At 64.6% G+C, this 15,300-nt stretch overlaps 4 protein-coding genes across 4 annotated transcripts in view; 2 read left to right on the top strand and 2 right to left on the bottom strand.

Annotated features, from left to right (window-relative positions):
• Window positions 1-83: 83 nt before the first annotated feature.
• Window positions 84-3,333, bottom strand: EME2 (essential meiotic structure-specific endonuclease subunit 2). The gene is given in 10 exon segments (XM_060030987.1): window positions 84-282; window positions 370-543; window positions 662-853; window positions 1,037-1,130; window positions 1,309-1,324; window positions 1,327-1,399; window positions 2,105-2,197; window positions 2,609-2,745; window positions 2,972-3,143; window positions 3,256-3,333. Coding segments are annotated over 10 exon segments (1,200 nt in total). The 3' UTR covers window positions 84-111.
• MRPS34 (mitochondrial ribosomal protein S34) lies at window positions 3,276-4,586 on the top strand. Its single transcript, XM_060031466.1, has 3 exons — window positions 3,276-3,652; window positions 3,802-3,844; window positions 3,933-4,586. Exons 1-3 carry the CDS (start codon window positions 3,332-3,334, stop codon window positions 4,223-4,225), a joined length of 657 nt encoding a protein of 218 aa, XP_059887449.1. The 5' UTR covers window positions 3,276-3,331; the 3' UTR covers window positions 4,226-4,586.
• A 203-nt stretch (window positions 4,587-4,789) lies between these two features.
• NME3 (NME/NM23 nucleoside diphosphate kinase 3) lies at window positions 4,790-6,164 on the top strand. Its single transcript, XM_060031470.2, has 5 exons — window positions 4,790-4,961; window positions 5,040-5,170; window positions 5,335-5,436; window positions 5,501-5,613; window positions 5,729-6,164. The coding sequence occupies exons 1-5, from the start codon at window positions 4,916-4,918 to the stop codon at window positions 5,844-5,846; spliced, it is 510 nt and encodes a 169-aa protein (XP_059887453.1). The 5' UTR covers window positions 4,790-4,915; the 3' UTR covers window positions 5,847-6,164.
• Window positions 6,165-6,382: 218 nt separating this feature from the next.
• Window positions 6,383-15,300, bottom strand: part of MAPK8IP3 (mitogen-activated protein kinase 8 interacting protein 3) — a 47,235-nt gene continuing 38,317 nt past the window's right edge. Inside the window, exons 13-32 of the mRNA XM_060031471.1 lie at window positions 14,995-15,076; window positions 13,621-13,751; window positions 13,140-13,196; window positions 12,878-13,048; window positions 12,216-12,342; window positions 11,943-12,038; window positions 11,697-11,855; window positions 11,015-11,180; window positions 10,573-10,755; window positions 10,313-10,502; window positions 10,084-10,203; window positions 9,928-10,008; window positions 9,778-9,845; window positions 9,508-9,656; window positions 8,951-9,122; window positions 8,754-8,867; window positions 8,524-8,562; window positions 8,154-8,333; window positions 7,893-8,042; window positions 6,383-7,817 (exon numbers count right to left, since the gene is read on the bottom strand). Of these exons, the coding sequence (XP_059887454.1) occupies window positions 7,696-7,817; window positions 7,893-8,042; window positions 8,154-8,333; window positions 8,524-8,562; window positions 8,754-8,867; window positions 8,951-9,122; window positions 9,508-9,656; window positions 9,778-9,845; window positions 9,928-10,008; window positions 10,084-10,203; window positions 10,313-10,502; window positions 10,573-10,755; window positions 11,015-11,180; window positions 11,697-11,855; window positions 11,943-12,038; window positions 12,216-12,342; window positions 12,878-13,048; window positions 13,140-13,196; window positions 13,621-13,751; window positions 14,995-15,076 (2,557 nt within the window). The 3' untranslated portion in view covers window positions 6,383-7,695. The remainder of the gene's footprint in view (window positions 7,818-7,892; window positions 8,043-8,153; window positions 8,334-8,523; window positions 8,563-8,753; window positions 8,868-8,950; window positions 9,123-9,507; window positions 9,657-9,777; window positions 9,846-9,927; window positions 10,009-10,083; window positions 10,204-10,312; window positions 10,503-10,572; window positions 10,756-11,014; window positions 11,181-11,696; window positions 11,856-11,942; window positions 12,039-12,215; window positions 12,343-12,877; window positions 13,049-13,139; window positions 13,197-13,620; window positions 13,752-14,994; window positions 15,077-15,300) is intronic.

The following is a 15,300-nucleotide window of genomic DNA, read 5'->3' as shown; positions in this document are numbered from 1 at the left end:
TGTCTTGCTCCCGCACACCACCGCTCGTGGTTTCTAGTCTGTTCCCTGGGCGGGCTGCATTCAGTCCTGCCGGTAGGTGGGAGAAGGGCTCGTCAGGTACCACAGGCGTGGTCAGGAGCCCAGGTCCAGCGGGAGGTCGGGGATGGTGGTCATCAGGAAGAGGCAGATGCAGCAGGAGAGATCAGGTCCCAACCTATGGGGCCGCACACCCTTGCCCATCCTCACAGGGAGGTCAGCCAGGAGGGCTAGGCACCCCTGCTCCATGCCACAGGCCACGCACACCTAGGGCGGGCATGGGGATGGGCGGGGCAGGCCTCGGGGGACCTGGCCTCCATATCTGGGAGTCTGGTTGGGGGGCGGGGGGCCCACCTGTTGCAGAAGGCAGGGGGAAGGGAAGGCAGCAACAACAGCATTGGCCACAGCCGGGCTGACGCAGTTGAACTGCCTGATCTGCTGCCAGCAGGCCCCCCGCAGGCCGGTGCCATCTCTTGCCACTCTTCTCGGCTGCTGCCCAGCACGCGGTGGTGCAACTCCCGGGACTGCCTGGGAAGGGGAGGATGCAGGGAAGTGCCTAGATTCTTCATCACCTCTACTGAGCGCCCCGCCCCCAGCTCAACAAAACCCACAGCCCCCTCTGCTCTAGAGGCCAGAGAGGCGCCACCCTGCCCAGCACTGCCACCCCGCCCGGCACTCCCATCCCTCCCGCTGCAGCCCCCAGCAGGGTGAGGGTCATACACTTGAAGGGACGCTGGGTGAGGGCCTTGGTGAAGGCACACACATGCTGACTCAGCTCCTACCAGGAGGCCACCAACAGCACATCCACGTTTACCCAGAGCTGCAGAAGCACCAGGGCCTGAGAAGGAGATGAGCCTGTGGGTGTGGGTCAGAGAGTTCCCATGGGTGACACCCAGCTGAGACCAACCCCACATGCCCCCCCCCCCCCGCCCCGTGCCAAACCAGCCCCTGCTGGGTCTCGGAGAGCAGCCCAAGGGCCAGAGCCCATGCCAACCATCTGGCCCAACCCAACTGTCCTCACCTCCTCCACCTCGGGCCAGCCAACTGCCACCTAGGCACGAGTCACCACTAGACGCTCTGGCTGCCATGCCTCCTGGGTACTGGACTGGTAAGACCTATGCAGAGGTAACTATCCCTCTGGCTCCCTACCCTCCATGAGTTCTCCTCCTGCCCCCCAGAGCCCGCCCAAGAGAGAGGGTTAGCTGTGACACCAGCCCCCAGGGCCACCCCTGCCTTTCGCCCGAACTCTCCCATCCCAGGCAGGCTGGCTAAGGGTGTTAGGGTGACCGGTACCACAGGTAAACATCAGCCCAATGACAGCCAGGTGGAGGCAGGCAGGGCTCTCAGGACTGATCCGGGGCACAGAACAGGTTGGGCCACATGTCTGCAAACCAAGAAGGTTTACCATACCTGTTCCTCGGGGGCTGCGGCAGGCGGGGACCACCGGCCACCACCAGTTTGCAGGAAGCAGGGGAGTGAGCCCAAGAACAACCCCACGGTGCTGGGAGGAAACAGGGGTGGACTCCTCCGCCCAACCAGTTCTCTTTAGAAATCTAGCTCTGTGCCTTCCACATGATCAAGAAGATCTATGAAAGAACCCGGGCACACCCCAGGCTCCTAGAAGAGTTGGACTCAACCCTCCTCCCCATTCCTGGTCCACCTCTGCACCCCAGCCTGGCATTTGCTTGACATACACAGGTGCTTGATAAACAGAGAACCTTGAACTCTGGGACCTGGCAGAGGGTCTAACCTAATGATGCTCTGGTGCAAACATCAGCTGAGCAATCCCTATTTCTCCCGCCAGGCGGCAGCTGAGCGGTTGGGTGTCACAAGGTGGACTGCACAGCCAGCCTGCAGCCCTAGTCCCCAGGCCCCCTCTCAGCAGTTTACCACCTGACTTCCGACTCAGTTCTCAAGAGAACCCTCCTTATCCTGGCTTCTACCCTCAAGAAGCAGCCGTGGCTCCCACCTGCTCCCAGGCCAAGAGCCCGGCTGGCTTCCCCCATCTCACCCACAACATCCAAAATAGGGAACCCAGCCCCTCACGATCTGTGGTCAGGGATTACTCCTTCCTCCCTCCCTCCCGCACCTGGGTCAGCTGGACAACGCCCTGCAGAAACTCCTCAGGCTCCAGCAGCAGCAGCCGGTCCTGCTCATCCGCAGCCCACACCTCAGGAGGCACCTGTGGGAACATACACGGCGCTGTTGCCCACCCGTGGCCTCGTGCACCCCGGGCCATGGCCTGGGCACCCCAGGAGTCCTGAGGCTTGCGCAGGTTCTTCCCGGACTGCTCTACAGAAACCCAGCGTCCCACCTTCTACTGAGACTAAAAGCAGCGCAGGTCTGCCAGGCAGCAACACCTGTGGCCACAGCCTGGATGGGATGGAGCATCAATCAGCAGCAGCTGCGTTCAGGCTCTGGCTCCCAGCCCGCAACTTACCAAAAGTGGCCTGTGCATCACTCACTCAGAGTTCCCCGTTCTCCGTTTACTGGTATGTAAAACGTGCACAATTGCTGCAGCTGCCTCTCAAAAGAGCTTTGTCACATAAAACACCCAACCCAGGGCTGCATTCCATAAACCCAGGACACTCACACTGAGGGAGCAAGGGTCTGGCTTCACTCTGCTCCACCCGAGGCTCCATGCAGGGCGTTCGGGCTCCACGCGGCACTCACAGCTCAGGGCGTCCAGAGCCTCCATCAGGATGTCGGCACCGGCATCTTCCAGAATGGCTGGATGGGGCAGAGGGGCAGTCAGCTGTCACTCCTTCTTTCCCCCACGACAGGACACTACTTGGGTGGGGACAGCAGCCCCACAGCCTGCACAGCGTGTTACCAACAACTGATTCCCGTCCTGATTCCCGTCCGGCTGATTCCCGTCCGGCTCCCAGAGCGCAGATAAACAAGCTCCTCAAGGCCGAGCTCCCCATCCCGGGCCGCTGCCCGCGCCCGCCCGCACCTGGGTCCATGAGCACCGCCAGGCGCCGCACGGCTTGCTCGGGCCGCAGCCTCCGCAGCACCTCGGCCGCCGCCCTGTGCTCTTCCGCCGAGTCTCGGACCCTGGCGGCGGCCTCCTCGCCCGCGGGGCCCTCGATGTCCGAGTCCGATATCTCCCAGGTCGGGGGCTGCAGCTATCCCCGGCCCCGGCGCGAGCCCCCAGCCCTCCCAGACCCAGCCCTCGCCACGGCCCGCCCGGCCTCTTCTCCCCTTCCGGCAGCGCCCGGACGCCTTTGCGGGGGACACCCGCCGCTTCCGGCGTCGGGCTCGCCCCGCGGCGCGCGGTGGCATCTTCCGGCCGGAGCGCGGAGGCTGCCCGGCCATGGCGCGGAAGAAGGTGGGGCCGCGGCTGATCGCCGAGCTGGCCCGCCGCGTGCGGGCCCTGCGCGAGCAGCGGGAGCGGCCGCGCGATTCGGAGCGCTACGCCCTGGACTACGAGACGCTGACGCGGCCGCACTCGGGCCGCAAGCTGCCCGCGCGAGCCTGGGCCGATGTGCGCCGCGAGAGCCGCCTCCTGCAGTTGCTTGGCCGCCTCCCGCTCTTCGGCCTGGGCCGCCTTGTCACGCGCAAGTCCTGGCTGTGGCAGCACGACGAGCCGTGCTACTGGCGCCTCACGCGGGTCCGGCCCGACTACACGGCGCAGGTGCGTGCACGGTGCCCACCCCTCAGCTTCCGGCACCGCGGGGCACCACTGTCTCCCCTGCGCGCGACTTTGTGGGACGGGATATCCTGTCGCCCGATCCCTGGGCAAGCGAGCTTTCTGAGCTGATCTCCTCCCCACTTGCTTTGCAGAACTTGGACCATGGGAAGGCCTGGGGCGTCCTGACCTTCAAAGGTAAGGCGTCCAAACCCGGTGGGGAGGCTGCCGGCAACAGATTGTTCCGTCAACGTGTGTGCAAGAAGCCTCGTTCTTCTTTCCCCAGGAAAGACGGAGAGTGAGGCTCGGGAGATAGAACAGGTCATGTACCACGACTGGCGGCTGGTGCCCAAGCACGAGGAGGAAGCCTTCACCGCTTTCACGCCGGCGCCGGAGGACACTCTGCGCACTGTGCCCTACCCGCCGCTCCTCCGCGCAATGATTCTAGCAGAGCGACAGAGAAATGGAGACACCAGCACGGAGGAGCCCATGCTCAATCTGAAGAGGATACGCATTGATCCCTGGGACTATCCTGAGAACCAGGAGTCGAAGAGAAAGACCAAGGGCACTGCAGTCTAAAATGCCAGAGCGGGCAGGCTGCCGCAAGGGTGCAAGGCAGTGGCCACCATTTTCGGTTACACCTGAATCAGCCCCCTGGGAGCTTGGATCCTACCTCCCCGTGACTTGTTGAGGTTCTACATTTTCTTGGAAAAGGGTGGGGTCAGACCTTGCACCTTGTGTCTTTCCTCTGTCCCCGCTGCCCCAACACGCAGATCTGACTGAGGGGGCCTCTTAGGAGGTGGCTGCTGGGGGAAAGCCGCAGGTTTGGAGCCCCGCTGCTGGCTCCTGTCACTTCCACGCTGGCTTCCCTCCCTATGACCTGTTGCCTCTGCCGGGACCCAGGTAGAAACTGAACGCGAATAAAGGCACATGAAGCAGCCCTGGGTTGTGACTTTTTTGAGTTTGGGGTACCAAAGCGGGCTGTTGGCAGGGCTGTGGGGGAGGAGCAGGCTGACACTGCTGCTTACGGCCGGGTGGTGAGAGGAGTTCCGCGCAGGCGCCCGGTGGTGGGGAGACCCGAGGGGATTCGGGAGTCACAGGCGCGGCCGCAGAGGTCCCGGCGTCGGCGTGAACGACAGGCACCCCCTCTCCGCGTCCGCCGAGGTGGCGGCGCCCGGCGACCAGGCGGCTTTAAGCACAGGCCCCGCCCCGGCCCGCGCGTCTCCCCCGCCCCGGCCCTCGAGCCGCCCGAGCCCCGTTGCCGCCATCATGATCTGCCTGGTGCTGACCATCTTCGCCAACCTCTTCCCGGCGGGTGAGCGGCGCGGGCTGGGCGGGGCGGGTAGGGGGTGCGACCGGGTCTGATGCGCCCCTACTCCGGCGGTTCCCACAGCGTACACCGGCGTGCACGAGCGCACTTTCCTGGCCGTGAAGCCTGACGGCGTGCAGCGGCGGCTCGTGGGCGAGATCGTTCGGCGCTTCGAGAGGAAGGGCTTCAAGCTGGTGGCGCTGAAGCTGGTGCTGGTGAGGGCCGGGGTCCCCAGGCGTGGGGAGTGGGACGGGGGTGTTGGGGAGAGGTCCCCGGGCGTGGGGAGCGCGGCGGGGTGGGGTGCAGGGGGAGACGGTGTCCCCGCGCGTGGGGGATGGGGGTCCCAGGAGCACGCGTCCCTTCCCCCCTCCCTCCCCAGGCCTCCGAGGAGCTGCTGCGCCAGCACTACGCCGAGCTGCGTGAGCGCCCTTTCTACGGGCGCCTGGTCAAGTACATGGGCTCCGGGCCGGTGGTGGCCATGGTGAGTGCTGGCTGGCGGGAGGGCGGCGCGCTGACCCCGTGCTGACCCCGGACCCCGTCTGCAGGTGTGGCAGGGTCTGGACGTTGTGCGCGCTTCGCGGGCGCTCATCGGGGCCACGAACCCGGCCGACGCCACGCCCGGTACCATCCGTGGCGATTTCTGCATCGAGGTCGGCAAGTAAGTCCGGTTCCAACTCCCCGAACCGGGCTGCGCGGGGCTCTCTGCCCGAGCTCTCTCTGCTCCGGGCCCTCTCTGCTCCGGGCCTGCGCTCACCCGCGCCTCTCCTGCACAGGAACGTGATTCACGGCAGCGACTCGGTGGAGAGCGCCCGCCGCGAGATAGCGCTCTGGTTCCGCGCAGACGAGCTTCTGTGCTGGGAGGACAGCGCCGGGCACTGGCTGTACGAGTAGCCGGTCGGGCAGATGTGCCCGTCTGCAGTGGGCTGTGGGTGATTCCGCATTCTCCAGGCCCCGGAGGTGTGCACACGTGTGGACCCAACCCCTAGGAGCTCAGAATACCCTTCCTGTGGCACGGGGCACAGGAGGGCAGGTGGTGCACGCCTGCGGAGCTCTGGTTGCTACAGGCCTTCCTGTCCTGGCTGAGGTTCTCAGGAGGCCCAGCCCGGCCTGCGCCTGTTTACAGCACGTCTGGAATGCGGCAGGGTGCCACCGTAGTACTTTGCTTGTCCCAGTACTTCTTTTTATAATAAATTGAGGAAAACTTTTGTGCTCCAGTTGGTTTGGGCTCAGGGACACAGAAGCATGATGTTAAGACATTTATTACTTACAGAGCAGATATGTAGGTTCACTTGCAGGGCCAAAGCCTGAGGAGAATCGTGTCACCCAGTTGCACCCACCCAGCTAACCCCCGAGTCACTTCAGGCCCTGTGAGGACAGACAAGGGACTTGACGTACATCACAGTGGAGAGTGGCAGGGTGGTGGGGAGAAGCCTGCAGCTGCTGGTGGCTGCAGCAGTGGCCAGCTGGGCTCATGGGATGGCTGCCCAAGATCTGTGCTTCTCTGGTGGGAGGTGGGTGGGCAGCAGTGCCTGGGGCTGCCCTGATCGGTGCCTCGAGGAACAGGAATAAGGCCTGGGCAGGTGGGGGAGTTGGCAGTCCAGGGCGGTGCCCCTCAAAGCAGGCACGCGCCATCGCCGAGAACCGGCTGGAGGCGGCTCCTGTCCTTAACCCTTGGGCCTCTGCTCGGTGGCCTATCATCAGATGCCCTCAAGGGAGCAGGCCACACCGCTTATCCCTAGGCACTTAGTAGCGTGTCTTGGGAGCTGGGCTCCTTGGAGACTGCACAGGAGGCAGGCCCTGGAGCACACCTTTCCCCATCACCCTGAGGCTGAGCCTACATCCAAGGACTGACCCCGGGAGAGACCAGGGGCCTCCCCTTCTTCCTGAGGCTTGGGCCTGCCCTGGCAGCCTGAGAAATTCCACCCTAGGGGCTTCCGGGAGGGGTGGGACTCAAGGGGCCTGCTCCTACAAGGTGAGTGTTCACCCAGGGAGAGTTAGCAGGGTCGGGGAGGACACAGGTCAGTGAGGGCCAGTGAGAGCCCACCACACAGGACGATTATGGGGCTTGAGCGGGATGAGGGTGTGTGTGTGTCTTCTCAGGCAGCTGCCCCAGGGAGCCTGGTTACATGCTTTCATGCCAGTTCCCAGGGCGGTAGGGATGGGGGAGGGGGAGCCCAGGGAAGGCTAGCAACTGGGCCAACTCCCTGAGGGTTGGATCCCCACTCCCATGGGCAGCAGCCAAAGGCAAGTGGACTCAGGGTGGGAAGACTCAGCGGGGTGAAGTCCCTGCTCGACTCCCTGGAGAGATCCTGGGAATGAGTGACTGGAGTGGGGAGCCCAGGGTGGAGCTCGGAGCCACCTGTAGGGGCTTCCCTGGCCCGACCCACCCTGGGGTTCTGCCTCGCTCTGGCCCTGAAGTACCCTCGGGCCTGGAGGGCTTTGGGCTGGGTGCCAGCCAGGAGCTGCTGGGGAGAGGGTGTCCCGAGAGGCTCTGCCCCTCCCTGGTCAGGACGCCACCCCACTACCCGCTCCCAGCCAGACCCTATGCTCTCTGCCAGCTCATGGGGAGGCCCGGACTGAAGGTGAAAGCTGCAGGTTGAGAGGCTAGAAGTGGGGTGGACGGGCACCTGGCTGCCTGCGGGCAGGCTGCCCCCTGGGTGGGTGGTGGGCAGGTGGGCGGGGCTGTATGTACATGTGGCAGATGGCATCAGGCGGGGCGGGGTGGCGGCAGGCCGCAGCCTCACTCGGGGGTGTAGGACACCTGCCACACGATGATGTGGCTGCGCTCGGCCTTGGACAGCAGGGGCTTCACTTGGCTCACGTCCCCTGCACCCTCCTCGGGCTCATCGTCTTCTCCGTCGCCTGGAGAGAGCACAGCTGCCATGAAGGGGCCACCCCTGTCCGGGGACACCTGGGGCCCCAGCGGCACCCACTTACCGATGCGGAAGTCAATGTAGCCCTCCCCGCCGCTAAGCACCAGCACGTTCTTCAGCTTCTGGGCCTCGGTGTCTGCGGTGGGGGCAGTGGGCCCGGGACTCTCGGAGGGGCTGTCGAGCACGCTGCCGTTCAGAGTGGCCAACACGTTCCCTGTCATCGGGGCACAGGGACCTCAGCGGGGCAGCCAGAGCACCCCCCCCACAGGCTCCTGAAGGGAGGCCGCGGCTGCAGCCCTGCGGGGAGTGGGGCCCGGCCCCTCACCTGGCACGGAGACAAAGAATTTGACAGCGTCACGGTGCCCGTGGAAGCAGAGCTGAGCCTGGGCCATGGAGCAGTAAGGGATGAAGCTGCTGGCTGATTTGTCACTGCTGTCGTCTCCGTACACGTGGATGATGCCTCCTGGGCGGGCCCCCTCCCCAGATGTGGGGGACGACTTGTTGGCTGGAGAGAGAGGGTCCCGGAGGGGCTGAACCTGCTGACTGGGAGGACCAGTTTTCCAGCAGCCGAGGGCAGAGGGTGGGGCCTGCCTGGTGCCAGAGCCAGTCCGAGGGGCAAGGGCAGCCTCAGCCCCCAGGGTGTCCACAGTGGGGGGCTTCCTTCTGAGAGCAGGAGGCAGGCGCTCTGGACTTACCTCGGAGCCCCAGGAGCTGGCCTCGGTGCAGGACCACAGCTGGGGGAGGTGAGGGGCGGAGCATGGAAGAGAGAGGAGAGAAGTCACAGGAGGGACTGGCTGAGGATGGCTGCGGCTAGGGCAGCCCGCGTCCTCCTCTGTCCTGGCAGGGCGCACCTGCCCCTGGGACCCTGACATGCGCCTGTGAGTGGCAGCCAGGCCATCTCTACAGATGTCTGTGGGTCACTCACTCTCAGTCAGCGGGATGGAGATGACAACTCCGTTGCCGGTGCCCACCCAGAGGCGGTTGCCTGCGATGAGCAGGGCTGTGATGCGCACGAAGGAGAAGCCCAGCTTGCCTGTCCCTGGGGGTGGGGGGAGGCGGGTCAGCGGGGAGGGCTCGGGGGACCCTCCTGCCCCCACATGCCCGGCTGGGGTGGCCCCTCACCCAGCATCTTGCTGACGTAGGGCTCAATATCCACGTCCTGCAGGTGCTGGTGGGTGTGGGCGTGGTAGAGCCGCAGCGTGGAGTCCAGGCGGATGGACACCCACACCCCATCACCAATCCACGCCAGTTGCCGTACCTGGCTCTCCCGCCGTGGGTGGGCGTCGAACGACTTCTGTGGGGTCAGGGCAGCCCGTCAATGGGGTGGGGGGCCCTGAAGCTGCCATGGCCAAGAGTCCCTGAAGCAGCTCATGGGCACCTTTCTAGGGCCTCTTTGCTCCCTTGGGTCCTGGCTCCTAGGAGGAGCCCCAGCACCCCAGCCCCACCCCACAGCAGTGCCTGAGGGAGGTGCGGGGGAGCCCATTCAGACACCGATCTGCTTGTTTCAGAGAGAAGCAGCAGGTGGGCTCCAGAAAGACAGGCATTCACAGCCCAGCTGCCCTTTGTTGGCCCATGACCTTGGATGAACCAGTCACTTCCCTAAGTGCATTTTGTTTGACCCCACGAAGCCCCCACCAGAGTCCATTAGAAGGTGTGTGGAAGCCCCAGCCTGCACTTGCCTCAATCTGCATCGTCTTGGGCTGGATGACATGCACCTTGTTCTTGTAGCCGCACCAGACGCGGTCATACACGACGGCCATGCAGCGGATGGAGTGGTGTGGGTGGCCCAGGTCCATCAGGTGATAGTTGCTCAGGTCCCACTGGCTGTCTGTAGAGAGCCCGCGACCCCTGCTCAGGCCTGGCCAGGCCACCTCTGCTCACGGTGCGGGTGGTTCACGCCCTGCCTGGACGTCAGATGCTGCTCCCCCACCCACCGTGCCAGGCCTCACCTTCACCTCGGTGGAAGATGGCCAGGGTCCCATCGGCCAGAGCCACCAGCACTCGCCCTTTTACGTGCCTGCAATGGGAAGGTGGTGAGCCAGGCTCAGGCCGGCTGCCCTCGGCCCTCCCGACCCCGGCCCCCGGCGGGGGTTACGCACACCAGGCTCAGCACGGAGTCCTTCAGCTTGATGGAGTGCAGACACTTCTTCCAGTTGGCCACAGCCGAGTGCACGTAGAGCCTGCGGGAGGAGGCACGGTGGGCGGGGGCTCGCCCAGGGGACCCTCTCCACCCCGACCCCCAAGACCCAGCCTACCAGCCGTTCTGGGCTCCCAGCCACATGGTGGGTGCAGCACTGCTGCTGGCCCCCGCGGCGTCCCCACTGGGCTCCGGCTCAGGCTGCACACCGCTCACGTCCGTCTCCAGCCCGTTCTCACTGCAGGGAGGATGGCAGCTCCAGGGCAGCCCATGGAAGCCCGTCCCTGCCCACCTCTGCCAGTCCCCGCCCCCCTCCTCCCCTGCTGCCCCATCCTGAGAGAGCCCACCTGTCAGGCTGGGTGCTGGTGGGTGGGGCAGGGGCCGGGTCGGTGAAGACGTGCTCTGTGAGGGGCCCAGGCCGCACCGCAGCTGCCTCTGCCTCACTGGGCCCAGAGTCTGGCACCTCCATGGCCTCCGTGGCCTCCTCCGTGGACTGAGATGGGTTGACCTTCCCATTGGCGACAGCAGCCACCTCCCCTGTGGAAGGGAGGGGTGAGCTTGGCTGGGTGAGAGAAGACGGCCGCCCGGGCTCAGGCCCAGGACTCACCCTGGCCCTTGTCCAGCACTGGGGTGTCCCCACGGGAGGAGCAGTTGCTGCGCGGCACGTTGCAGCGGGTGGCACAGCCCACCAGGGTGATGCCGGCCAGCACGCCGTCTGCACTAGAGTCCTCAGGGTTCACGTCGCTGTCCAGGAAGATCTCCCCCGGAGGGTAGTCACCATCGCTGGCCGCTGGAGGGAGAGTCACAGCCCTGTCACCCCGCGCTGAGAAGCCCCCATGACAGGACCCTACCCAGAGCTCCAGTCCCGGTGAGGGTGCAGGGGGAAGGGAGGGGCTGTTTGTGATGCCACCCCATCTCCTTGTCACCGGGTGAGCGTCATACAGGGGTCTCCTCCTGCATCATTAACAGGACTGAGCAGAGAGCTCAGACAGCTCCTCCCTGGACGCTCCGCATTGACTCCCGGCCAGCAGCAGGGGCCCAGCACTCACCAGGGATGCTGGAGATGCATAGGACGTGGGCATTGCACACGGTGAACTGGTCCACGACGGTGCCCGGCTGGTTGGCATCGATGATCACCACTTTGCTGGTGGTCAGGGTGCTGGTGAGGATCCACACGCGGCTCGAGGTGGCGTCTGCCTCAGGGAGCTCCTTTGCCTGTTTCCGAGCACAGGGACAGGCTGGTGCCTGAGCACTCACTATTGTAGCAGCAATGGGGGGCGAGTGGGGGGGATCTTGGAATCTCAGGATCTAGCCTTACCCGTGGCCTTAGGGGACCTGAATGTCCTCCCTTGTCGCCAGGACGGTGAGAACTCTGAACTGCACATTGTGCCTAGGTCGTGGCACTCACGGCCTCCCTTCCTCAGAGGAAGGCTGAGCTCCCGGTGATTAAGTCACTGGCCCCCACATCGAGCCGGGACAGAAAGTGAAGCCTCCAGGCACTAAGCCTCTCACACGGCTCCTGGGCAGGCACAGACCTGCTCCAGCCTGGCTGCCCTGAGCCTCCGCTCCTCCTTGCTGCCCCACCCACCGGCAGGGGACCGGGCCACCCCAGTCTCCCGCCACTGTCCCCAGCTGTCCTCCGTTTCTGTCACTCCCACCCAGACTAGTCATAGCAGAGCCATCGGGATGGCAGAAGCAGAAGATGGCCCTGGCCCTGCCTGCCACTCTGACCTTCTTCTTCTCGGGGGACGCGTGGTTGCTTTTGGTCTCTCCTTCTACTTCCCGGTCGCAGGTCAGAGGGTCGCGGCCTGGCACAGGCTTGACTCCATTCCCGGGGTCATCCTCACTCAGTTTCCAGCCGCTCAGGTTGACGCCCGCGGCACACCACAGCTGGGAGGACAGGGCCATGAGGTCCGGCCTCATGGGCTTCTGGGGCAGGGGGACCTCTCCCAGCCTCGCGCCTTCCGCGGGGCTCACCTTCATGGTCGGGTCCTTCTCCACCAGAGGGCGGCAGTACACAGGGACAGGCACGTTCTTCATGCGGGTGTCCTCCTGGCCTCCGTTGGGACTCAGCTGCAGGAACAAGGCAGAGGGGCGCTGTGGGCGCCAGGCCTGGCCGGCTTACATGTGTGGGGCTGCAGTCCACTACCCCCGGTCCTCCAGGTTTTGGACTTGGGGCCCTGGGCGCCTACGGGGCTCCCCAGGGGCTCCCTGCCTGCGGCGCCCCCCATGCTGCCCTGCGCCCAGCACCTGCTTGTACTTGGCTGGTAGGCTCCAGCCACAGGCCTGCAGCCGCCCGTCGTCATTGCGCACGTGCTCGCGCACCTGGCGGTACTGCTCACGCTTCTGCTCCCGCCTTGCAGAGGATGTGCAGTCGCTGGCGGAGGAAGGGCAGGTTACTGCGTCTGCAGGGAGCACGCCTGCCGCCCCGGAGCTCTCCCTGCTGGACCTGGACCGTCCTTGCCGGGGGCCCATCTGACGGCAGGGGGCTCTCCCCAGCTCTAGGCTTGGAGGCCACATCCAGCCGTTGCCCTGGGCCAGCTGGCAGGGACCCACAGCCCTGGTGGCACCTGAAATGGCTGCGGGCTGCCTGCTAGGGGTCACCCGAGGAGCAAGGCGCAGGCCTCTGGGACTAAGTGGAGGGACTGTGGGGGAGCACAGCCTCTGCTGAGGGACATCCAATGCTCCCACTGGGGGTGGAAGGGTAAACACGGTGTGCATGGAGAGGTCGTGACCCCTGATGCCTGGTCAGTGTCCTTCCCACTATGGACCCCATCCCCTGAGCACAGCCACCAAAGCAGCAAGGTGGAAACCGGTCCTGCTTCAGAGCTTGGAGGGGAGGGGCCCTGGGACACAGGGACTCCCCCTGTGCAGGCCAGTGGGGAAGGGCAGGGCAGGCCTGGGAAACTCACTCATCTGGGAAGAACTCCAGGGGCCGGCTGCCGGCGGAGATCTGGCACATGGCGTGGCTGCGGCGCTGACTGAAGCCGGCCGTGGTGGGTGACTTGTAATGGATGTTCACTGAGGGGTAGGACCGCTTGGCCGGAGGGGGGCTTGAGGAGGAGCTGAAGAGGCGGCTGAAGCTGCCAGCCGAAGCATAGGGGGTGAGGGGTGGCCTGAGGGGAGACCTCCCCAGCAGTCACTGCCAGTGCCCTCCCAGTGCCCCCAACTCACAATTGCCAGATGGTGGACTTCTTCTTCTCCTGGACAGTTGGATGCTCTCGGGATGCTCTACAGGGGACGGCAGGGGGAGAGGCCCCACTCAGCCATGCCCACCCAGTCCAACCAAGCCCCCCTCTCACCGGGCCCCTCTTGCCTCCCTTGCTTGGGACCCTCCCCATGGACACACGGACTGGAGCATCAGACAAGAGGGGGTCCCAGGCGAGTCACCCGTAACTTCCTAGAGAGACCCTGGTGCACTGGCCCCAACAAACCAGGTACATCCACTGGCCAGGGCTGCACCAGAGGCCCAGTTCTGCTGGCCCCCTGCAGGCTTCCACCAGGGATGACCCGACACCCTTAATTCTCCCGGAAGAGAGGGAGGTGTAGGGGTGGTCAGCCTCAATCCCATCCCCAGGACCTCCTAGAGCAACCACAGCTCACAGATGGAGATGGGAGCGTGTCTTCTGGAGCCCACAGGAGCCGGGAGGCCCACCTGATCATCTCGGTCCACCGCACGGCCTCCTGCAGCTCCATCAGCCGCTCCTTGTACTGGTTGCGCTCCATGAGCACGCGGGCCATCTCCACACGCGTGAAGCGGCGGCGCTGCGCCATGGGGATTTTGTCCTGCGGGGAGAGTGCCGCTGCTCAGCCAGCAAGGGGCCGCCTCCGGGAGTGGGCGCACCCAAGGGCGCTTTCCCACAGAGCTTCAGGTAAACGCGGTGGGGAGGGGTGGGCACAGGAACAGGAGCCACCACCCCGAAAGGGCCTCCCTTCTTTCCAGAAGGTCACATGACACACTCGAGGGGTACAACACCCACAGTGTGTTTTCCTACAAGCTCCCAGACACCCTGGCAATCCCAAATGCCACCGGTCAATGCTAACAGGTGGGACTGGCCCACGGTGGCATAGCAGGAAGAAAGGTTCTGGGGAAGGTCTGGCGAGCAGGACCCTGGTCACTGCCTCGGAGCTGGACACTTGTACCAGCGGATCTGCATGGGATCTGCTGTCCCTGGCAGGACTGTCTCCTTACGCAGCCCTGCCCTGGGCTGCCCTCCCCTCGTGCCCCACCACCGGCACTCGGAGTTCACAGGAGCATCGGCAGCCCCAGGCCCCCCACCAGGAGGTCAAGGCACCAATTGGGTGCCCTCCATGCCCGAGTGGGAGGGTCTTGAGGAGCCGCAGCTGCCTAATACACCTGCGGCTTTGTTTCTTTCCTATAGTATTTGGAGGTGAGGGGCTGCGCAGGATGAGCAAGGTGAACAGCTACAGTTTCCCAAGTGACTGCTATGGGATCGGCATCCTGTTACGTGCATCCCACAACCCCCAAAATAACAGTGGATGAGTGGTGAGGTCGGCGTCCAAACTTCACCTTGGCTTAAAAGACCCATGCCTGCTCTCTCTGTAAGGAAGGCGGCCAGGTCGCTGGGCTGGGGCCCCTATTCTGGAGAGGATCTGGGAAGGGCAAAGGCCCCTACAAACCCTTCCCTACAGCCACTCCTAGGGCTTTTCTCAGAACATTCCATGCATCTCCGGGGGTTTGTGAGGACAGATGAGGCATCTGAGGGCCTCGGGTACTCAAACTGTTCTGTCTGGGGGGCAGCAGTTGGGCCGGTAAGCAGGGAGACCCCACTTGTGACAGTGCAATCCACATCTGCTAAGACCTAGGTAAGGGGGCATCCCGCAGAGAGGGGGCTGGTTCTGACCGTACGAAGTCACCGGGGCAGTGGGGTGGTGGGGCTGCTGCTGGGTGCAGTCATCACACAGGAAGGGTGAGGAGGAGCCAGAGACCCAGAAGAACTAGCACATCCCCGGGAAGCCCGCCCACACTGCCCACCCCCCATGCCCACATGTTAATAGTGGAATATACCAATTCTGTACAGAGATAGCTGCTTACATCCTCCACCTCTTCTTTGGGTTCACGGTGGGCAATGATGGCCTCTGACTTCACTCTACAGGATGAGGAAGGAAGCGGGGCAGGGTGAGGGCCCCACTGGGCACTGGCCCAGAGGATGTGTCCCACCTCTCAGCTGCACTCAGGGCTCTCCCCTCAGGTTCTAGGCCCTGAGCATTCCTGCCAGTGCCTTGGGGACGGGTGGCTCCACACCCCTGCCCACATGTGCCCTGAAGCCCAGCCAAGGAACAGGACCTCCAATTCAGGTGGTCAATTGCTAAT

This window comes from Delphinus delphis, chromosome 15 (assembly GCF_949987515.2).
Source record: "Delphinus delphis chromosome 15, mDelDel1.2, whole genome shotgun sequence".
Lineage (NCBI taxonomy): Eukaryota > Metazoa > Chordata > Mammalia > Artiodactyla > Delphinidae > Delphinus > Delphinus delphis.
The sequence above is the reverse complement of the archived record's forward strand: the minus strand, read 5'-3'. Positions and strand labels throughout refer to the sequence as shown.